Source organism: Phalacrocorax carbo, chromosome 5 (genome assembly GCF_963921805.1).
Source record: "Phalacrocorax carbo chromosome 5, bPhaCar2.1, whole genome shotgun sequence".
NCBI lineage: Eukaryota > Metazoa > Chordata > Aves > Suliformes > Phalacrocoracidae > Phalacrocorax > Phalacrocorax carbo.
In genome coordinates, this window is record NC_087517.1 from 38,992,728 (window position 1) to 39,016,894 (window position 24,167).

The window sequence follows — 24,167 nt, forward strand, 5'->3', positions numbered from 1 at the left end:
GAAAGAGATGGAAATTTGAACAGAAGATGTCTAGCTGCCTGAGGCAGTCAGGAGTGAGATGTGACTTTAAGACCAGGGTTATGGATGCAGTCCAGAGCAAGTCAGATTTGCAGAAGGGTCCAGTTACACCATCATCTCCAGGAGCACAGCTGAAGTCCAGAGTTGGAAGTAACATCTGGGGCATGTTTGACTCAAGACACTGGTGGCCTGGGTGCAAGGGAATTTGCATCTGTTCTTTGTCTGCAGTGACAATTTGTTTGCATGTGGCCATGTTTTTTATCTGTTCCTGGTTTTGTGATCCCCAAGAACTGTGACCATATGCAAGGAGAACTTATGATAAATACCATTAAATATAGGTAAAGAATTAGGCAGCTATGGTGAAATCATCACCTACACCCAAGTAATGTGGGGACAAAAGCCTTGTTGAAAATCAGTAGGACTTGCACTCCTAAATCACTTGGGCATCGCTAGCAATTGAACCTACAATTGACCTCATTTGCCATTGGGAGCTCATAGGGATCAGGGAAAAGGAGAGGTAATGGAGTCAAGTTCACTGCCGGGGAGAACCTGAGTAAGACCCAGGGAAGATTGGGCCACCTTGCAACAGGCAGAAGTGTATGTTGCCCAAAGAGGAACATTTCAATATTGATAAAAGTCTGTAAGGCAGAATTCAAGTGAGAAAAAAGGACCATTTTGCAGTTGAGGAGCAAAGCATAGAGATGGTAAGCTTGCCCAAAGTCTCAGAGACAGTCTGGCAGAGCACTGAACTGAACTCTGCCTTCTTAAATCTCAACTCTTCAAATCAACCTTGAAGAAAACAGCAGATCTTCCTTTTGGTGGATACCAAACTAGCCAGCCTACTAGCAGCGGGAAATGATGGCACCAGTCATGTTTTGATAACTTTGTACTTTGGAGCTTTGTTTTTCCCTTGCTCTGAGGGCATTGAATGAAACCCCCTCCTGGCCAGCGGTTTGCTTGAAAGAGGTAAGTGCAGTCCTGAGCATTGCTGCTGTCGTTCCTGAAGACACACAGGTTAATAGAGGGGAAGGCAGAAAAAAGTGGGAGGGTGCAGACTCGCTTCAGCCCAGCATTTGTAGCCAAGTGCTCTGCTCAGTGGCCCGTAGAAGGAGTTGTTTATTGCAAATTCCTTTTCGAAGCTCATGTCCTTGGGTCTGTGAAAGGTGTGCTGTGAGAGCTGCTCACTGGAAACATGACTTGATTTCAAAATATGACTGTGGTGGAATAGCCACAGAAATACCGGTGTCGGAATTGAAACCCAGCTCCAGCAGCTGACCTGGGAAACAACGCAGGGAGGAAAGATCAGACAGGCCATCAATAACCTGTGTTCTTCCACAGTGGTTGTTGCACACCCACTCTTCTCAAAAGCAGTTTCTGCTGACTTGCGTGCTTTTGGGACAGGTCAGAGCATAAGTCAGATCTTGTGTGGGTATAAAGCAGAGCAGGTCCAGTGATGCTAAATGAGGCTGCACTGATTTATACTGTTTGAGGAGCTGTCACTGACATATTCGTAGTACTCACTTTTAACTAACAGTGAAGATTACTTTTGTTGTCTTCGTGAACTGTGGGGCAGGGAAGACTCAGGAACAAATTAGGGATTCAGTACATGACCAGAATATAATATAAGCAGCTCCTCAGCACTGTTGTTTGTGCTTTATGTGGATCTGACATAAGATACTTTCCATTTGTCTTATAGAGCCATTGGTAATAATTTCACAGCTGTATTTTCTTTCAAAGCATCTGTACATTTGTAAAAATACAATTTGCATTTTTTTCCTTGATACAGAGGATATACAGGCCCTTTAAAAGCCATTAGGGAATCTCTATAACCAGTACGTGCAATGCCAGAAGCAGGGCAGTCTGGTCTGTGGCATCCCAGCAAAGACCTCAAAGCTATCTTTTAACAGGGGAAGAAAATAGGCTTTGAGGAAGCATCTATGCCCCATTTCTTGGCTGTGTTTTGGTGTAAGCTGCTGCTTCAGTGCATCACTTAATCCTAGATGTGAGTCATTTAGGTCTTAGGGCACAGTGTGAGGTTCATGTTACTTAAATCAAGATGTCCACAATGAGATTTATTAGCCCAGGGACCTGAATGTTAAAGATGCAGAGCGCTGGAGTGATAGTTGTTCAGTGAGGGAGATTTGTTGGTTTACAGCTCCTACTTCCCTAAATGCTCCTTTGACAGCTTTTTGTCAGTCATCTCATGAGTTTCTCAGGAGGGGAAAAACCGTAACAATCTGTCTCCTTGAGAAGAGAAGCAGGGAGAGAATTTATACGCCGATCTCATTATTTTAATTGTAGCATGTTCAAAATCTTGTAAAACATCAGGAGCAATCAAGGAAGCCACTAGGAGTCTTGAAGCAGAGTGGGGCAATGAGGAAAAGAGGAAGAATATATCTTTGTACATAATCCAGCCTGAAATCAAGTAGACTTTTGAAACCCTCCCGGTCTACGACTACTGAGAAAGGGACAGCTCTCTCAGGACTGGGCATTAGGCATTTTGGTTCCAGTGCTTCCTGCTTTTGGTCCACTTTGCTTGCCATAGTGAAACTGTAGTCTGGGCTTAAATCCACTCACTCCAAATTTAGGAGGAGCTGAGTTCAAGACTGGTGGGCTGAGCCAGAGTGTGCTCATCTTTGCAACTCCTATGTGCGTGACTAAGCTACATGAATAGCTCCTGAGATAAACCAGAGGTGACCTGCAGGTGTGAGCCTGTGGGCTTACAGGGCAGATGTTAACTGACGCAGTAGCTGTGTCCCAAATGCTCCCAGCTCAGGCTTTGGCCCTCTGTTCGCAAAATATTCCTGATCCTTCTGATTAAGACCGATTAACCTGTGCCTAAGTAATGTGCAGATGGGCATAAACTTGACAACATACCTAAAATGAAGCAGAGCCTGATTTGGGAGACAAGAAAGAGTGCTGCTTCCCATATTGAGCTGGGGCTTTCTTCTGGCACGTTTATTTAGCATTACTGCTAAACTGGTGGATCAGATGAAAGCCAGTCAAGTGGAAGAGAGGGCCGTGCTGAAGCGAGCAGGCTCTCCCGGTAATTACAATGCTGCCAGTGTTCCTCTAGTCAGTTAATAGATTTCCCTAGGTCCTCTGTGCCAGGTGAAAATTTCCTCATTAAGGGGAATTTATTCTATTTCCTTTTATTGTTTATTATTGAAGAAGTGAGTAGATGGGAGTTCCAAAGATGACAGGGTGGAATTTTAAACAAAAAGCAACAACAAATCAACAGTGGAAGCTGAAACAGAGGCACAAGCAAGGTTCAGGAAAGGCTTGTATGGTTTATGAACTGCAAAATGTGCAGGGGACTTTAGCTTTCTAAGGAAGTGAACAGCCACTAAATGATTATGGCAGTGTGCAAAAGTCTAATCGTCTGGTTTTGAAGCTCTCAAACTGACTGTCTGTCATTAGGAGCATTATAGGAGTCTGGAATCGTGGTTACTTAATCATCCCTTGTTCCAGAATCGATTATAAACCATCAAGGGAGTTTAATCTTTGGAAGACTTTTTGCTCTGTGTTTGAATAGTAAGTGATGCTCCAGGGGAAAGTGGGAGGCAGTGATGTAGGACTGGGTCATATGTTTGGGAATAGCCAGAACTGAGATTTTGGTTTTTTCTTCTTTTTTGAGTGCTCGATTTCTGGTGAGCTCTTGGAAAGGGTTATTTGCACTCAAGCGTTCACAGAGATCAGCCTGATTCTGCTTTTGCTAACTTCAGTGTCTCCAGCAAGTTAAAGGGCTGTCTCTGAGCAAAGGTGGTGGGAGCAGAATTAGGTTAACCCTGGATCTTAAAAATCATCACCCCTTAACATCTGCGTGCCTCCGTTTTGCTATCTGTAAGATAAGCACCACCCTACCTTTAGTTTGCATGTTTCTTTATATTCTTCCCATGAATCTTGAGATAAAAATGCTAAAAACTACCCTTATTAGTAAATGGAAATTACCCAGGGACAAAGATATGTGTCCAGTACATGCAGAGGCATCCTGATTTCCATACCAGTGCTGAGGATTTGTATCTCTCTGAACCAGTTCCCTTTAAACATGGTAGAGTAACTCTGCTGGCTTACTCTGCCTGCCCCTTCTTCCTGTTGTGCCTCCAAATCCCTGGGAGCTACCTCAAAGGCTTTTGGCAATTTCTCATCACATAGCAGATTCTGGTTTCAAGTGCTTGGAAAGCAGCACTGCTGGGTGTTTGACTCTTGCAGATATTCTGTGATGGCATTAAATGGCAAGACCATTACATCCCCAAGGCTGGGTAGTCAGTTCTAACTGTTTCTGCCTTGTGGTGATCTGGGTGTGTTTCTTCCATATTAAGCTACCTCCATGACAGTGAGAAATAAGAAACCCCTTCCTGTCTAGGTGTTGCTTGAATAGAGGTTCCCACCTCATCTTTCTTACTAGCCACACTGAAAGCCCCATCTCTCTTGTTTATCATGCATTGGGAGTAGCAGAGGGAAAAATGCACTGATTCATTGTAGGTGCTCAGCTTTTTTCTTGCACAGTGCTTGTCCTGTACAAAACTGGTTACCTTTTTGGATGGATTAGTGAGTGCCCTAACTTAATTTAAGCTGCTAGCCCAAGGCAAATGAATCATGTTGCCAAATAATCACTGCTTCTCTTCTACCCACCCTGCTGGGGGCGATGACGATGAATGATATTGTTATAATGAGATACAAAAAGCTGAATTGAAACAAGATGAAAATGAAGGCAATTTTCATTCTCTGTCAGTAATCAAATGACAGCAAGCTTATGTGTGTTTCTGAGGCAGAAGGGAGGGAGAGCAAGGAAGGAAACTGCACTGAAACAGGCTCATTTTCTTGGGGTCATCAGGTCTTCCCACTTGTACGTAGGAGATGCTGAATCTAGGAGAGAAATTGAACGTCGTGTTCTTCCTCATGGCTGGCAACGGCTGGCATCTGTTTTGCCAGAGAACTGGCAGATTTTGCTTACTGTGTTTCCTCCTGTGAAACACCCGTCCATGCCTTCAGTGCTGGTATTCACAGTTGATGCAAGAAGTCCTGCCTCTGAGCTGAGACTAGAAAGTATAAAGGGCTGAGGAGAAGCTGAGGAGTTTTGCATGGAAACCACAGGCTTTATTGTAACTACTGCAGTGCTGCAAAGTGGGTCTTATGTTGGGACGTCTTTCTGCACCCAGAACTAAATCCAAAACCTGGGAAGATCAACCTGCTGGATTAGGGAGGACTATTTCCTTCTGACACTAGCAAAGAGCAGGATCTGCTGGAGTAAGAAGGGTGATGTGGTGAAGGGTTGTGAGAAGATCAAAGATATAGGTAGTAGTTCTGCCTGGAATCCCCTGAAGGGAGAGCACGCTGGATGTTAGTGCCAGGCTGGGACACAGGGCAGAAGGCAGCAGCTACAGTGAGCGTTTCCTTTCTGCAAACACTCAGCTAGGCGTCCGCTCTGCTCTTGTACGCAGGTGGAGCACTCTGTGCTCATATTGCAGGGGAAGGAGAGGCAGCACTGAGGAATTAATAGAGGCAACCCCCCTACTCAGGGATGTGAACCCAAAAGTTTCTGGTCCCCAGTTCTGCACTCGGAACAGCTGGTTTGACACTTCTGTGACTCTCACGTGCTTTACACTAGCCTGACTTCAACGAGGGCAGTGGAGCTGCTCTGTGCTAAGCCAGAGTGGAAAATCCAATTCAGTGACTCTCTTTCATGCTTCAGCTTTCTCACACATTCCAATAAAGCGGCCTTACCCCTCTCCTCCCACTCAAATAACATAATGCTATTTATTTAAAAATACCATCAAGCAAAGGACATAATTCAAAAGCTCTGATTTAGGAAAATTGCTTGTTTGTTAATCATTTCCTTTTTCCTGATTCAGAGCTTGCTTGCTCATAAAATATTGATTTATTGGGCAGGCAAGGATGCTCTTGGCAATAAAGATGAAAAGCAGAAGTGCTGATAAAAATACATAGGCTTTTTTGTTTTTGCAAAAGCTAAGCTTAGAAAAGGTAGCTTAGAAACAGGCACAGGCAGAAACTATCAGGGCTATAGGTGGAGTCAAAACAAAGTGGAACAAAGATAGTGTAAGAGAGAAAAAAGTGGTGGGAATAAAAGGGGAATGGAGAAGATGAAAAAATCAAAAGTGAAACAGGCAAGAAACTGTTGAGCTGCAGAGATGGCTGGGGAAAGCAATGTATTTGAAATAAACAGCAAAAACTAGGACTCCTAAAAAGCAAAACGAGGAGCACAAGAACATATGGATGTATTGAGAGACCCTGCTTGCAAACACGAAATCAGAAAAGGTCCCCCTGCTTTACCCTGCCTATCTCCCTGTCCCCTTTTTCATAATGCAAGAAGCAGCACAAAGTATTTGGCAAATGTATACTTGAGACTGTCAGAAGGAAAAACATGCCCTGCGTGTGAGCCTCTGAAGGTCATTTCTGCTATGTATCTCTGAAGTCAGATGCTTATTCAAAAGACTGGCCATTTCTGAAGGTAGACAGAGCATCCTCAACAACAGAAAGAAAGGCCTGTTTAGGACAAAATGTAGTGTCTTGAGGCAAGTTGTCCCCTGGCTCAGCAGGGTCGGGGGACAGTTATGCCTCTGAATAGCTCATCCCAGAGCTTCAAGAATTTCATGCCTTTATGTGGAGTGGATGGCTGCAATGAGAGGCAGGAGATGCAAGTACATACATAATTATTGATCCAGCCCTATCCAGTGAGGTGTATATTTTAAAATTTAGACTGGGAGAAGGAACCTAAGGGAGAGATTGAGTTAAAGTGTGGGCATGGAGGTGTGGGAATACTGAATCCAAGAAAGGAACTACTGCAGGTCCTCCATGGGGTCTGTCATGGTAGATGACCATACAGTTGTCATGGATATGGTGACCTTGTACTAGCCTGGTGGAGAGTGCTGTCTGGGAGGGATTTGACCTCATCACGAGTCACTCATTCCTGCCTCAAAAATGCAAGGAAAGAAAGTGTTGCACTTCCTAGCATCAGTAGTCTGCCTGTAGATGTTACCTTATAGGTGTTTGTGGGGTGCATCCAGTGCAAATAAAAGATCTTTTTTTGTATAAGGATTGCATAGCTTAGCTGGGTCTTCTTCCTTTTCTTGTCTTTTTGTGCATGATCCTATAGCAACTCTATGCGCTGTGGAAGACATAAGCACTCATATATCTTCTAAGTATTCCTGTAAAGCCTCATGCAGAGGTGTTTTCCTTATTTAATCCCAGTGAAACAGTTCCAGAAGAGACACTGAGGAGGGCCAAACAGATTGGGTTCTCAGACAAACAGATTGGGAAATGCCTGAGGCTGACTGAAGTCCAGTGCCGTCAGCTGAGACTGAGGAAGAATATAGTGCCCTGGGTGAAACAGGTATGTGAGAAACATTGCTGGTCATGGTGGGGCCTTCCAAGAGTGCAAGGAGCAGGAGACCTCCATGCCCTTAGAAACAGCTGAGGTAAACAAAGTGGAACGCCTGGCTGTGTTAACATCCATTGGAGTTTTGACATTGACATTAGAGAACAGATTGCACCCACATAGTTGTTACTTCTGCACTGCAGGCATCAATGTAATGACATGAACATCCCCAAAGAGAGACTCAGAATATTCTTGTTCATATTCTGTGTGGCTGAAGGGGAAACACAGCTATCTGGCTTCAGGAAAAGGCTGAGAATGCTGGCCCACCATGGTGTGACCATGAAAAATGTAATATGTCTTTTCTCTTGGTAGTAACATTTTACAGGGTAATACTTTATTTGAAGTGTCCGTGTCCTATTGTTATGGGTCCATTTGCTATTCACTGTGATAGCAGGAGCATAATGAGCTCATCTAGTATTCATGGCAGTGTCACAAGTGCTTTGCTAGGTGTTCTGCTGCTACATTTAAGTATGTTGGTATTAAACAGCCACCAGCTGTTTTTTTTTGTCCTTAAAGGGAGAGAAAAAAAAAACCCAGCCCAAACTACTGAACGTTTCTGAAAGAGCCCATCTGTATCCTCAGGCCCAATTCCAGGTGCCAAATTTCCTTCTGTTCCCCAGCTGCTGTTTTCCTTTGATGTCCTCACCTGGCCCAAAGAGACATGCCTGGGTCTTGCACTGCATTCTTTCAGCTGCATATGGCACCGCAGTGCCGGATTGATTTGTGTGCCAAGGTACCCTTAATAAGGTCATTCTACTTATGCCTGCATTTGTGTCTTCAAAGCATATGTTTCTTCTTGAGCCATGAAGTACAAGTTGCAGTATTAGCAACAGTAATGAGCAGCAGACACTTACATAGTGCTAATGACATAAGGTCATTATTCACAAGGATTTGGACAGCCAGTGGGGACTCCTGAAAATACTTGAATATTGGTCAGATTTTTAAATGGTATAGCATGTAAAAAATCATGGCAAGACTGCTTTTATATTGTTCTCTGTTCAGTATTCTGTGTAGAAATGTTTCAGCTGTTCATTCAGGGAACTTCAGCAATTGCTGGTGACCTAGATGGACTAGTTACCATGTATAACATGCAATAAGTTGTTGACGCAAGTAGTTTGTGAACAGTCTGGTAGGCATATTATTCTTCTGGGCTCTCTGGTGACTAATTACATAAGAAATTGTTGAAAACTACAAATAAGGGGTGGTTGAAAATCACTCTTGCTTTGCCTACCATTTAATTATCGAAGCATGAGTTATACTGTAACATAAATACATAGCACTTGCACTGCTGGCTGCTACATGGGATGATCTCAAAGTGCTATTGCGTGCGTGTTTGTATTCAGTGTGGAAATAAGATGGGGTCAAGAGTATAGTGTGAAGATCCCAGGCGGTACAGCTAAAGAGGACAGGAGACCTGGAGGAACGGAGATCTGTGTAATCAATGCTGCCAAACTAACTAGAGAATGAGGGCCTCGGCAGGAAGGGATGGATGGGGAAAGTTCCTGGGCTGTGAAGGTGTTTTATCAAAGAGGTGTGGAGCTAAAACTGCAGCTTATAAAGAGATGGTAGGCTCTTCTGTTGACTGAACTGTGAAGTCTGGGGGAAGGCTGGGCATATGCTGCATTGCTGGCATATGAGAGTTCAGATCACCTCCGTTTGAAGAAAGACATGATGGGAAAAAAATAGGACAGAAATAGGAGTAGAAAGAGGAAAAAGAAAAACTCCAAAACACCTGCATGTAAGAAAGACCTTGCACTGGCCAAGTCACAATCCCTCCTCTTCTTCCCTGTACAGATTGACACACTGGCTGCAGAATACCCAGCAGTAACTAATTACCTCTACGTCTCATACAATGGCCAGGTAGGCACATTCAGAAACAACAGTCTCATTGCTGTTTAATTTGATCTCTTTCCCCTATGCTGCATTATTTCTGGAGATCTTGCAGATGTCTTGGTCTCTGTAGCAATTACTTTGGATGGTGTTACACATAATCCCCTTACAGCAGGCCTGGAACTTTCTCTTGCTCAAATACTGATGCAGTGCATTTAGCGTTAGTGCCCCTGTGTTGTTACAATCCCGTCCTATATACCACCTGTACTTGCATCCTCTGTGCACAAGTCAGTGCTGGGAATGCAGAACTCATTTCACTCATCTCATCCTAGCATTCATTTTTATGGGAAACTTAACAGCTCCTTGGGCTGCTCGAACAGCCAGATCAGAGGTGCTGCATCTCCTTTGGTTTGGGTGCAGCGTCACTAATTCCAGTGGAGTTCCACTTGATTTACACTGCAGTAAATGAGATCAGACTTGAGCCCTGAAGGATCAGTGTGTTGGATATGGGCTGAGCACCAGAAACTGTTTATTCTGAAAAGCATGGAGTTAGGTGCTGTGGAGTATAGAACCTAATGACTTTTCTCCCTCCCTTCTCAGGAACATGATGTAAAATTTGATGACTGTGGAGTGATGGTGTTGGGCTGTGGACCATACCACATAGGTAAATCTTTCTTACAACTTCTCTCTTCTCCTTGCACCCTCGAGCCTTCTTTGGATATTCTTGTGGTTCATTTGTTCCTCTTCTCATGTGGTGGCAAACTCCTCCAGAGCACAGTGCACAGGACATCAATTCCTAACACAAGGTTTGCCTTTTACACTTGCTTGGAGACTTCATTTCACGCCCTGGAAAAAACAGGAGAATTTTATTACTTTTCACTTGAAACTGAAGAGCACGTCACTTAGCTGTGATTTCCACAAAGTTGTTTTTAACCTTACTTTTTCACATGTTAAGGCCTTGAGAACCCGATACCTTGTATAGAAGTTTGTTGCTGTGACACCTATCTTCTGTGTTTACTGCCAGCTCGTGACTATGTGGTTATATGCTATGCATTTTACTACTGTAAGTATGGGTACCTATAAAAATAAATTGATATCTTCAGCTACTTTTGTATAAGCAGTCCTCTGTATGCTGGTTTTTCAGCCCAGTCTGATGATTATGCAGCATAAGAATCTCCTTGTTTATGCAGCATAAGAATTTCCTCATGGCTATGAGTATTGGGTAAATAGACTGCTTAATTCTGTATATGATGACTTTCACTTTTTCTTTTCTTAGATCCTTCCAAATAGCTTGCAATTATTGGCAAGAAAAAAATTGCTTGTTATTCAGAAATATTTTTGCTCTGCATCTCACAAGTAGCAGTGATGGTTTTTGAAAGCTGAAGTTTAAAACTGCATTCATTTGTTTTGCTTGGTTGGACAGGTCACGTGCTGCACTCCTCTTGCTGTTCGTGGGATGTGTCTTTTTGAACTCAGTTTCCAGTATGAATGTTGAGATGAGTGAAATCGGGAGGAACGCTCCATGATTATGCTTATTTTTTGTGAACGCTAGTCAATGTGCCGTGTAGGATGGTTACAAAAAATGAACATAAAAAGGATGGCAGTGTTCCTTAATAATTTGATCGAATGTATGTCAGTACATCTTGCATCATTCACCTGAAACTCCTAATTGTTTTGATTAGCCGTACAATCTGAGCTTGGACTTACCAGTTCTGTAGCTTTGATTAGATCAGGACAATCTTTGGAACACGCTGCAACTAAATAAAGGCTGCTAAAGGAAACCATTGCTTGCACCTCAAAAAGACTTTTTTCTAGGTCCAATAGCCAAGTTGATTTATTTTTTTTTCTTTTATTATCCTTCTAAGGCAAGTAAGCAGCATGCTTTTCCCCTATGCCTTCAGAATTGTAATCATAATTCAGTGGGATCAACTGAGTGTTCTCTGTGGATGTACATTTACAAAACAGGAACAGGTCAGAAATGGCTACATGATTTGGATGTAGTGTTAAATATGTGGAGTTAACTTTTCTCTTTTTTTTAACCAAGATCATTCTTTCCTTTGTGAAAACTGAGCTTTAGCTTAAAAAAAAACAACTCTTTTTTTTTTTATATTTTGAAATAGGTTACAGTCAAATCTTCACAATGTTGAGAATTTTGCAAAGTAATAAAATTATTTGGGGGAAGTGTAAGGTCATTGAATAAGTCGTGCTATATTCTGCATTTTGAAAAAAAATAACCCAGATTTAATTTTCTTGTTCTTTCTTGTTAACTAATACACCAAATAGAGCCATGATGTAAATTGGTACAGTTGCACTCTCTTGAACTTCAGAGCATGCTTTGACGCACCTTTCATGCTCGCTGAGAGCCTGAGCTGCAGTGTGTGACCTGTGCTCCATGGGGGTATTGCTCAGATATTCAAGGCGATGCTTGCTCTTCACTTGCTGCAAGGAGGGTATCTGCTATCCTGGGAGGGGGGTTTGTTTGTGAGAAAGTCAGCCCTGAAAGCAGTGTTAATGAGCTATTCTACTGAGCATGTGGACCAGTAGGGTGCTCTGTAAATTTTATGGTGTGACCCTAGATATAACACAATTGAAACCTGAAAGTGAGTTCAAAAACAAGCCTGTATTGATGTGGTAATTATCTTCTGAGGAGCAGTGTTTGGTTATGTTACAACAGTCATTACTAGTATTACTAATTATTTGCTGTCTTCCCTCTTCCCACTGTTTGGATGTGACCATTACTGGATGTGGCTGGAATATACTTAGAAGCATTCAGCTCTTTTCCCAGGGAGTATCTAAAGGAGCCGGCTGGGGACTCCAGATGACCATTGTGTCTCAAATTTGAGGTTTCTTATGTGTATAAGAATACCCGAATAATGGAAGTGGAATGCAAAGAGTAGATGAGTATCTGGTGACCCTTTTGGGAAACATCCAGTTTCAGATATGATTTCCCTCTCTTTTCTGTGGGGTTTTATCCTAGCTCTAGGCATGTTTTGAGGTTCATGTTTGAAAGAAGTAGGGAAATAAATTATGTGCCTGTCAATGAGTGACCTGTGACAGCCATCTGTTTATGACTAGGTGGTAGAGGCAGCAGTTAAGCACAGCCTGAATTTCTGATGTATCTTGTCACACAATTATATATAAAATAATGATATCAGGGGTTAATGATCATGTGATGACTGTGAACACATCATGACAAGTCCAAGGTTTTCTAATAGGCTGTAAGCATAACCATTTAATTATGTTTTTTAACATGCATCATTCTGTGTTTATGGTAGCCTTTTTAGACATTTGGGCATAGAAGTTTATGGGACAGTAGCTGTTAGTGCAAGGCTGGGCTCCAGCGTTGCCTGAAGCCTGCAGTGTTGCCCAAGTCCCAGCTTCTGCAGCTTACTCAAAACCAAGCACCAAGTCCTGGTGCTCACCTGAGCACTAGGTGACTCCTTCTCTGCCTCTTTCCTTTAGAGGTGGCCACAGTGCTTACTCAGGGTCCAGGACAGTAGGACGTGCTTACCCCACAGAGTTGCTGTAGCCACTGGGGCCTTTAAACCAGGATAAAAGGATCACAGAGCGGCTCTAAAAGTGTTGTTCTACCGATTTGCCTTACCCAGTGTCACCACGCAGAAAGGTCAAACCAACTGAGTTGTAATTTTTCTGTAGTTAGGTTACCCACACTCTGCTCTTCTGGAAGGTAAAAACCACTTCAGTCTTCTGTTTTTTAAACCACATCTGTACAACTGCTTTATGTTTCCTTGAGTAAACAGAGCTGTCTCCTAATAATGAGCACTTAGTTTGGTCAGCTCTAAGCTTCTGCCTCTTAAGTTCACCTCAAAGCATGTTGGCTGGGAGGCAGTAGTAGCTGGCTGGGCAGCAAGAGCAGACATGAGTGTTTATGCGTGCAGGATGACAGACATGTTAGAGGTCTGTCACTCCTGAGCAACTGAGCCAACTTACCTGTTGTGCTTGGAGGCTCACGTTTGTAGATGATTAGTTTCCATCAGACAACAATTAGATTTCTTGCTCTGAGCTGACAGGAGGAAATGTTCTGGTTTTTTCTTTTTCTTTTTTAAGCTTGAGTGCTGAGAACGTCTGTTTACGTTTTCTTCTCTGCTCCCTTCCCTTCCTTGCCCACTTTTCTGTCTCCTGGCAGGCAGCAGTGTGGAGTTTGATTGGTGTGCTGTCTCCAGTATCCGCACGCTGCGTCAGCTTGGCAACAAGACCGTCGTAGTGAATTGCAACCCGGAGACAGTGAGCACAGATTTTGATGAGTGTGACAGACTGTACTTTGAGGAGCTGTCGTTGGAAAGGATCCTGGACATATACCAATGTGAGGTAAAGAAAAGCAGAAGCAACAACAAAAGCCATGAAGCAGACCAAACTTTTCAAAATTCATGTCACTAGCTTGTTTTGGCAGAGCAGCTGGGGCCAAAGGGGGGAGCTTGCTAGCAAAAGCTGTTTGGTTTGGATCCCGATGTTGCATTTTACACATCGTTGATGTTCCTAGCAGACTGCTCAATAATGAATGCCAAATAAATATTAAATTATTTTGCAAGATGCCATATTGTGCAATATTTACAAGCAGATTTAATTTGCTGCACAGTCATTTATTGCACAAATTGTTCTGCCCTTGCGGTGCTGAGCTTTAGCACTTAAGCATATCCTTGACTTTAAGCACAAGTACTCCCCCTGAAGCAGTAGAACAAATTATGTGCATAATGCTAACGTGTGCTCAAGAACTTGCAGTCTTGGCTTTGCAGTACAGTGGCAATGTGGTGGATGTGGTCCAGCATGCAGGCAGGAAGGTCAGGAAAGGGCATTAGAGTTGCCATCAGATCAAAACTGATCCAGACATTACACTTGTCTGTCAGGAGTTTTCAAGTGCTCAGAAGTGCTGATACTAAGAGATGGAGAAGAATCCCAGACAGATTTTGTAATGGAAGGATATATAATGTAAACAGTTGGTCCCAATATGGAAAATGTTGGTTTCTAACTGGTAACGCATTCATCCTGGATTTGTGTCTGAGGCTTTCAATGTTGCTTACAGGAACTTCATCTCCCTTGAAATTCAGTGTGAGTTTACTCTGTAACTGCCTGAAGCAACTTTGCAGAGCCTAGGTCATGTTAAACTTAAGAATTTTCTTGGCTTTTTTTTTCCCAATGTGTGACAATTTGAGCTCATCTCCTTTGTGAATGGGTGCAAGTTTCTAAAATGGTTTTGTAACCTGGCTGTGTTTTGATCACTCCCAAATTTGGAACCAAGCAAAAGCACATCAGAACTCAAGTCCCAGTCTCTAGAGACTGTTCTCAAACCATTTGCAAAATACTGTTTAGGACCATTTTTCAATTGCATCTTCATACTTTCCTATTTTTACATATTGTTTTAACTCTTCAAATTTTCATAAAAGCAGAGGCTGTTACTGGTCTAGATAGACCAGTATCTAGACCATAGATTTAGCACAGGCCAACAGACTCTGGTGGCTCTCTGGAGTCGTAAAGGCTGATTTTTGAATGCTTTGGGATTATACATAAGGCGCAGCTCTATAAACATTGAACTCTTGTTTACTTAAGCAAAACTGAACTTCTGAACCTGAGGCGTGGAGGAAACTGGTGTGACAGTTTGTCAGACAAATAACACTGATGAAACACAGCATCTAATTACTGCAGGATCAAAGAGAAGGTAGAGATAGGTGATGAGGGAGCAACTACTCATTTAAATACGTAGTGCTACTAATTAGCAAGTTGGGTAAGAAAAATATGTGAAAAGAATAATGCATGCATATTGAAACTTGCATTATCCTGCTTGTCCCAGCAGGCCTTGGTGGGTTTGATGGGAGGTGTTGCAGATCTCAAGGTCTAATAGCAGCATCCCCTGGTACCCAGAACTGAGGGGGAAGGACACCGTTGGCAGTTTGCCCATCTCAGCAGGCCATGCTCATCAGTAGGACTGTGCTCATGCTTCTGGGCATGTTTTTAGCCTGTGCTGCTTGTGAAGTAATCCAAAAAGTGACTGTGAGAGGAGAGAGGGCAGGGAGGAGGCAGCAGGAGCTGAGGTGGTGGGAATAAAAAGAGGGGAGAAGAGAGATTCTGGGAGTTTGCAGAGGATTCTCTCTCGGGTATGAAAACAATCAATTTAATGTTTGCTCTGGAGGTGTTAAAACCATCAGGGTCTCAGCCTAAACATCCAAAGTTAGGGTTGTGCTGTCTCATAAATCCTGAGATGAAAATCAGCTGTTTTAAATCACTTTTCTTAAGTAGTGACAAAAGGAAACGATATTGTTATGCTTAACTTGCAGCAGGGAAACTGAGTCTCTGAGGGGTAGAGAGACTGCACAGTCATGCAAAATGACATAGGCAGACCTGGAGACAGACTCCATGACTCCAGCAGAGAGTAGTCTACAATATGCCTTCTTTTTTTTTTTTTTTAAATTAGTGAGCCAAATGCTAACATCCTGTTAACAGAATACTTCCCCAGGCAAATGCAGTTGGAAGTCAGTCCTAAGGAAACAAACAAGTTAAAAATTCAGGATCTGATTCTGAGATCCCTCGCCAATCCTGTAGATAACCATCTGTCCCAGCTTCATATACAAAGTGTGAATAGTGCCATGATTTCAGACCAGTCTTTTAAACTCTCCTTCTCATTAGCCTCCTGTAGTGTTCCAGTGTACAATGAACAGCAGCAAATACTCGGAAAAGTCCTGGATCATTAGTGAACTGTAGGTAAAACCGTCAGCAAACGATGGAGACAACCCTTTTCCCTCACTAGAGATGTTACATCAGCTCCCTAAACATTGTTAGGATTAGCAGCAAACCTGGGCCAACTATTAAGCCCAAATAAATAGGTGCACTGACTTCTCCCAGTTTTTCTGATTAGACAAATGAGGCTACACTGAGGAGCGAGGTTACCAATGAGACTGAGGGGGCTGGAACCTGCCTACCAAGAGCTGCTCACAGCTTCACATGGTCCTATCCCAGGGATGTACTCACCTGTCCCTTCTCTTTCTCTCCCTTGTGTCCCCTTTTACCTCTCCCTCTCCAGTCGACATTCACAGCTGCTCTGACTCACCAGAGACTGAGGTCTGCGCAAAAGAGCTGTGCTTTGGAGGGAAATTTAATTTACTGTGAATGTTTAAAGTTAGGTGGTAGTCTATGAGGACAATAATTAAAAAAAAAAAAAAATCCTTCCCTCAGATTTATTGGCTTTTTGTTTCCAGAGAAGATGTTCCCTTTTTATTTTAATATCTATCTGCTTGAGGGCCTCTTCTGATTCTTTTTCAGTTTCTAGGATCATTCTGAAACAATTCATAAAACTAGAGGAGGCTCTTAGGTACAGTTTTAATGGTCTAATTTGTTTTCGAACTCAGGGAAAAAGAAAACCCAACTCTATTACTAATGACATAAAAGCAAGGTAGTAATAAAAAGAGTGATTTTTGTTATAAAGGGGGAAATAATTCTCTCTAGGCTTCTTTCACTAGATTATGTATAGTGTATATTTTAAAGATATCTAATGGTAAGGATGTTATTCATTTTCTTTATAATTAAAATATGGCTGATGACAAAGGGATATGCAGTAGAGCCTATTTCTGTCTGCCCACGTTTCTCAGTGGAGCAGCCCTGTTCCCTAGCAGGGTGGTGGGCTGCTCTTCAGGCGAGAGCATGCTTTGGGAAATAACAGCAGATTTTTAAAGGAAGAAGAAAGCAGCAGCTGGGTCTCAATTTATGGTTCTTTTTGAGTAAAAATGGGTATATGATTCTTTGCTATCTGCTTGAATAAGCCATCTCCTCTGTCTCCTTGGGGCTGGAGTCCCTAATGCCATCCCAACTTTGATGTAGGCAGTCTTTGGATTTTAGAGACTCAGTGACTAGAATTGTTTTACAGGAAGACGTAAGTGGCAGCCAAAGATAAGCTGTTAGCCAGGACATTCGCATTTCAAATACGTTGAGGATATATTAAGATGTTGGTTGACCTTGGCAGCAAAGCTAGGTTGACTTGTTATCAAACAGGAACCATTCCAGGCTGCAAGAAGGGGTTTGCTTTATTCACTGTCTGGTTCTTGTCCATGTGGGTTCATAAGGGGTCCGGGGACTAGAGATAAGTGCTGCATTTTGGATGGGTCTGGAAGCAGTAAGGAAGACATTTTTCTTCTGAGTTGGAGGTGGTGAGCTCTGATGTCATGAGACAACCCCATGTGGGCACAAAACAGTCTCTGTCCTTGTTCCACCCTCTATTAATGAGGCATTTTTCACTCCCTGTCCTAAGCTCATTCAGATAGTTGCTGTTGGCCAGCAGCAGCATGTCATCCCATGAGTGACTGCATGGTGAAAAAGGAAAAAAATTACCTCCAGCACTGTATATTAGCAGCAAATAATAATCTTGTAGACCTTGGGATAATAAGTGCTGCTTACATGCCAGGCTTATTTAGTGGCTTTTTATTATGGTAGGAAATTAACCACATTAAAGTTGAGCAGGGTTTGTACCGACATTTATTATCTGTTTTTTCTCAGTCACTTCTAGTCCATCCTGCTCTCAGCTTACAGATTCGCCACTCTAAATCCCTTTAAATCCCTCATTAAGAAGTTCCTCTTCCAGGAAGGCCAGTGCGGCCAACCTTCCCCAGGAAAAACACACTTGTTAATTAAAAGAACACTGATACTCTAAAAGATAGAGCCAAACCATGGATCACTTGATTTATGTTTCTCATTTGTTAAAGGTGGGTAAAACTGTGTAAAACACATTTGGTTCAGAAGAGCCCTTCACTACAGCTGTACTGTGGGCCTGATTCTCCTTTGGGCAAGGTTTCACCAGCTTTAATTGGGAAGTAAACTGCCCATTATTTAATTATCCTCACTTATTACACAATCTAAATGTAATTCATATTCTGATAATTGTTGCAGGTACTCTAAGGCCTTTTTTTACTATTGGAAAATTTTACACCAGACTAGATTGTACTTGAAAGCATTAGTGGTCCTTTGTAAAAAAAAAAAAAAGCCCCTATTTGCACCTGAAGAAGGATGTGTGTTTGCAAGTGAGCTCACCTGTCTCTTGTTATTTGCCATTTATTAGTTCCTTACTTAAAATGTTGTGGTCACCCAGTGACAAACATGAAATGTGCCATCGTGGCTGGAGGATGCTGTGCCACCTGTCCTGCGTCATCCACTTCTGGAATTGAAGCACTTGCAAATAACCTCTGTAGAAATGAGCATATATGACAGTTTGGCTGAAATACGTGTTACTGTTGAATGTGCTACCAGAAATGAGGAGCTAGTCAGGAGTAATGAGGGTGAATTAAAATAAAGGGCGAAGTGTATCTGGAGTAATTCACCACCACAGGCTTTTGATGGACTAGGCTCTGCTTTGCTTTGTACAGGACAGCAAGGGGTCAGCAGTGAGCACTCCTTAAAGGCTGGCATATGGGGCTGGGAAAGGGTGTTTGCTTAGCAAATAACAAAAACAAAACAAACAAAAAAAGAATTCCAGTTGTTTTCCATTGTCCCTCTGCTGGGGGTTACTGCCTTGCACCTCCATAGTAAAAAAGACTTTGCATGAATGTCTGCTACTCTGGAGGTCTCTGACGGTGAGCATGGGAGAGCCTGTTTTCTCGGAAGAGCTGGACTGAGAAAGAAAGGGGACTGAAACCATCTTGTTTCTTCCTGCTACTGTGCCCAAAGGTTGCATCAGCGGGGTGGGAGTGGGATCGGTTGAAGTGATGGTCCCCCCATTCACATGTGTAAGAGAACATGGGAGGGAGACCTGACCCCACCGAGCAGAGTTTTGAGTTTCACTGTGGGGCATGATGTTTTCATAGTGCAGTGTCCTTTCTCTGCAGAGCAAGGGAGCATGTGTCAGCTCAGTGCTTATCCTCACAGGGAAAGCAGACGCACCTAAACATGACATGAAAAGAAGGTAGCAGTCTGTGGTTCTAGCAGGAGTTAAAATCTTGGCTTGATGTCAAAAAGCATATGAACACTGCAGATTTCTTTGGTTTCCTGGGGAATTTGAGCTCAAGTTACTGCTGTCTGTTGAGTAATATCAAGGAGGATATTGCTATTTTATAGAGGCTACACACTCTGAATCACACTTTGCAGCCTGGGTGCCTCTGGATCAGCACAATTATGATCTTTGCTCATAGCAACCTGAAAAGTGATGTAATCTAAAGATTGGATTCCTAGTTATAACAGCTCTTAATGTTAAGCTAACCTGGACATGATTGTGCTCCTTTCTCTTTGCTAACAGGGATGCAGTGGTTGCATTATTTCTGTAGGTGGGCAGATTCCCAATAACTTGGCGGTGCCCCTGCAGCAGAGTGGACTGAAGATCCTTGGCACAAATCCTTTGTATATTGACCGGGCAGAAGATCGCTCGATATTCTCAGCTGTTCTGGATAAGCTGCATGTGGCCCAGGCTCCCTGGAAGGCAGTCAGCACACTGGTAAGTTGGGATGTGCATCTGGGAAATGACAAAGTGACATGGGATTGTTAGTAGCTCAGGGGTTGTTATGAGCTCAGTTGTTATCTGCTCAGGGGAGACCGACTTACTGATACATGTCAAGATTCCAAAGACATTTGACAGGTTTTTTTTTACTGCTGATGTTGAAGATTTTTTTGATCCCTGTAAAGAGATGCTGTACCATCACTGAGAATGGGATGGAAACTGGAAAGGAAGTGTATTTAAACCACCTTTACACAACATGGGGTATATACCCAGCAAAACTTAGCACCACTGTCAGGCTACTCTAGTTTATCCTGCTGGCCTTGAAAACAATTTTAGCAGATGGAGATTGCAAAGGAATAGAGATGTGTCAGCACTGCCCTTTTTTCCAGGTGAAAATCAGGAAGCTTCAGAAAGTCGGAAGATGACAACTCTGGAACCAAGATGTTGTGTATTATGTTCAGCCCAGACTTTATTCCCCTACTTTCCACCCCCACCCCCCACCAATCTTAATGGCTATTAAAATGCAAATGCAGTTAGAGTTGAAATTTTCGTATGACTTTAAAATACTTTTTTGTTCACAGCATGTTTTTCCTCCCTTTCTTTAGAGAGATGCTGTTGAATTTGCAAGCTCTGTGAGTTACCCGTGTTTGCTGAGGCCTTCCTATGTTCTGAGGTAAGGCTCAACCATCAGAGCTCATCAAGTTGGGGATATGAACCACAAAAGCCACTTTGAGACAAGGGAGAATAATTTCAGGGGACATGTAGAAAACACTACGCTAGGTGCATGCAGCATAAAGTTGACCATCTTAACAGGTGGGACAACTACTCAAACCAATAAAGGAAGCCAATGGATCTCTTATGTCCATCAGGCACAGATCAAAGGTAGAGTGTAATCATGTCTGTTTAGCTGTGTTACCTTTTTCATATCTCAAGGCCAAAAGCATGAACCATCTGCAAAATTCATTAAGGTTCCTGAGACAATTAAGCCAGAAGATTGTTTGCCACTAGGAAAAACATAAGGGAACACGTTGAGGCCATTTATTGGGGTTGGCATCTGTTTTTAGAAAACGACACTGCATCTTTTGAATTCAGCTTCTTATTTGCTAAGCTTCTCTGCTTACAGGCATGTTTTATGTCCCCGTGCTGTGGCAGCTGCTTCTCTTTAAATAGACTTTGTACAGAGCTGCACATTTCCAACAGCTAGAGTTTTTGAAGAACTTACACCATCGCATACACACAGCAAACTCACACGTTCTGAGTGATCACTCTTCTCTGCAAGGCAGTCTCTTCATAGCTGGATGACTAGGCACAGAGAGGCAGTTTGCTGGGCACAGTTTACAAATGAAAATAAATTGGAGACAGGATCCTTTTCATATGAAAGAGAGACACATATCAAAAAGAAGAGGCACAGTATTCATTTTCAGGGGAGAAAAAAATTTAAAAAGAAGAAACGGAGAATGATTTATTGTATTTTCAGTCCTCAAGGAAATATCCTTTAGAAGAGACTGCTGAATGTGACTTTTCTATCCAGTTTCTGAAGCTTGCAGTGGGATTGAGAAGCAAAGTTAAAAACCAGATCAGGACAATAAGTTAGAAATGGCTCCTGATGTAATTAGCCAGATTTTTAGGGAACACTTCTTTTAGCCTGTTGTTTCCATCCATATTAAAAGGCCCTTTCCATTGTAAGTATTTGCCAAAGGGTATTTGGACAGGTTAGGGGGACTTCAAGGAGAAAGATGAAACAGGAGGATATAAAACTTGAGGAAATAGAAAGCGAAAAGCACTAGCACAGCACAGTGTCCGATCTCTATTTACAGAACAGCAGCAGGTCCACAGCTAGACTTCTTCACCCTTTGAACAGATACGGCCTTTAATATTTTCCAGTTGCCTTGGAAAACTAAATGCATTTCCCCACTAGTTACATACTGTGTGCGCCAGGTCACATCCCCAGTGGTGCAGATGACATAGGTCCATGGGTTTAATTGAACTCTATTGATTTACATCAGCTGAAGAGGTAGTCTGGTAAGTATAATCACTTAGGTACTTGTGTCTATTTATCTTAGGCTAAAGTGCCTGATTTTGTGGGATAGATCCTTCCTCCACTTTCCCCCACAGCCTCTGTGGGCTTGCCCACCAAAGTGAAGGGGAAGCTGAACATCAGCCGTACGAGGATAGGCTGGGAGAACTGGGTTTGTTCAGCCTTGAGAAAAGGAGGCTTAGAGGGGATCTCATCACCATGTACCAGTACTTAAGGAGTAGCTACAAAGAAGACAGAGACTCCCTTTCTACAATTAGTCACATGGAGAGGACAAGGGGAAATAGACACAAATTGCTCTTGGGGAGATTCCGATTGGACACCAGAGGGAAATTTTTCACAGTAAGGACAGTCACCCATTGGAATAATCTCCCCAGGGAAGTGGTTGACTCAGCCACGTTGGACACCTTCAAGAGTCGTCTGGACAGGGTGCTGGGCCATCTTGTCTAGACTGTGCTCTTCCTAGAAAGGTTGGACTAGCTGATCCCTGAGGTCCCTTCCAACCTGTGATCCTGTGATCAGTGGTGGAAGCTACCAATGTTACATCTTTTTTTAAAAAGGTTCTTGTCTTTAAAAGGGGCCTGAATCACTGACTCTCAACCCATGTTCTTCCCAAACCCCCTCTCTGATATTACTGACAGCTACATTTCAAAGTAGCTTTCAGATACAAGTACTGTATCTGCTGTGCCCCTCCCTTAAGGCCTAAGACATTAGGGGTGGGGCACAGCAAAATGGCCAGCAAAGAACAGCCCATTTTCATCTGCATTTGCACTGTTGCACCATCTTCAGGGTCTTGTGCATTCCTCACTTCATCTATCACTGATAAGCAATTGGGCTAACATGAGCAAAGCATCTGTTGTTGTCCTAAACTCACAGCTAATCTGCAGGTATGGTGAAAGTCTGGATCCTTAGTGGGGCTATCTGGCTGACTAGCCATCTCCTTCAGCCTAGGGAGAGCCTTAAAGGCTTGGGTCAGAAAGGGAATTTGGCAGCAGTGCTAAGGCTACACAACCTCAGTTCTTTATTTGATTCTTCATTATGGTTCTGGACATCACCTGTCTTCTCTGGGAAGTATAATTGAGGTTCATTAGGTACCAGCTCTGCCTTTCTTTCAGTCAGGTGTGGAGCAAGTGGCTTGAGTCAGGAGCTCGCTTGGCTACTCTGACATATAAGGGTAGTTGGCAACCATATGCTGTGGTGTCTAATGCTCCGATATCTCCCTTGAAGTCACAAGGGGAGCTGACCTGTTTTCTTTTCTTTGCCATTCTCACAGTGGTTCTGCAATGAATGTAGTTTTCACTGAAGAGGAAATGAAGAAGTTCTTAGCAGAAGCCACCAGAGTCTCTCAGGTACCATTCTTTGCCCTGCCACTGCTTTTTCTTTTTGTGTTTGCCGTGTTTGTTTCACCTCTCCTGTGCTTTCTCTTTGTTTCTGTATTGTTTCTTCCTCACTCTTTCCCTTCCTTGTTTGGGGAGGAGCCAGTGAAATTAGAGTTTGACCCCCTCAGTTTGTTCCCTAATGGTCAGACCATGGGAGCCTGTGAAAGCATCCTTACTGCTGCCACTGGGATGCCTGGATGGATTGGGGATGGTAGTTAGCTTCTGTACCCAGACATCCATTTCTGACAAGTTAATTATATGAACAGAAATAGGGTTGTGGGCTGGGACCCTTCCTACCTCATTGAAACTTGCTAGTAGCAGGTTACGCCAACTAGCCTAGAACTGATAGCATCTTTCACTAAATTTCTGAACTGTTTTGCCTGGCATCTTTGAACAACTTAAAACTTTATCCTCACAGCTTTTCTCTCACCAATGACCTTTTTGTTAGTGGTTTGTTGTTTTTTGGGTTTTTTTTACCCTTTTAAATAGAGGAACACTTGCAAGGTTTTGCTATGACATTTAATTCTCCAAATCATGGACTGAATTCCATTTTCCTCTGATACAGAGGCAGGACTGCTGCCTGTTTCCTGTTAATCCAGTGGGATTATTGATCTGCAGAGTATGTAATGCAGAAGATGAAAGCTCTGGTTTCTGTTTTAAAGGTTTTTCAAAAGCTAATTTGGAAATTTTTGAGAGTCCTTTTTTTTTCCTAGCAAGGGGAGGATTTGGTCTAGTACATTGAAATTTAGAAAAGAAAACAGAGCAATTTCCCGAAGACATGAATGCTTCAGGACATAGTAAAAAGCTCAAAGCCTGTATTTCTTCTACACCTTCTATCACTGTTGTACAAGGCATGTTTGGAGAGGTAGGAATATGGGAGGAGGAGAAAGTGAAAAGATCGAGGTTGAATGAAGAACACACAGAATTCAAAGCCTGACCTTTCGGCAGCCTCAGAGTTTGGCCTTACCTTTTGGTCTGTTTTCTTCTGAGGGTTTTTTCCCCTTTTTTTGAGTGATTGCTGTTCAGAACAGTACTGAGCACCATAAACACTCCTGTCAGAGGAATCTTTGCCTTAAAAAT

General features: G+C 42.8%; 1 protein-coding gene across 2 annotated transcripts in view; it reads left to right on the plus strand.

Annotated features, from left to right (window-relative positions):
* Positions 1-24,167, plus strand: part of CPS1 (carbamoyl-phosphate synthase 1) — a 123,197-nt gene that overhangs the window by 76,602 nt on the left and 22,428 nt on the right. For both annotated transcript variants that reach the window (XM_064452098.1, XM_064452099.1), the window contains 7 exons: positions 7,231-7,372; positions 9,212-9,277; positions 9,848-9,911; positions 13,395-13,576; positions 19,476-19,670; positions 20,279-20,346; positions 22,982-23,057. In XM_064452098.1, coding sequence (XP_064308168.1) covers positions 7,231-7,372; positions 9,212-9,277; positions 9,848-9,911; positions 13,395-13,576; positions 19,476-19,670; positions 20,279-20,346; positions 22,982-23,057 — 793 coding nt within the window. The remainder of the gene's footprint in view (positions 1-7,230; positions 7,373-9,211; positions 9,278-9,847; positions 9,912-13,394; positions 13,577-19,475; positions 19,671-20,278; positions 20,347-22,981; positions 23,058-24,167) is intronic.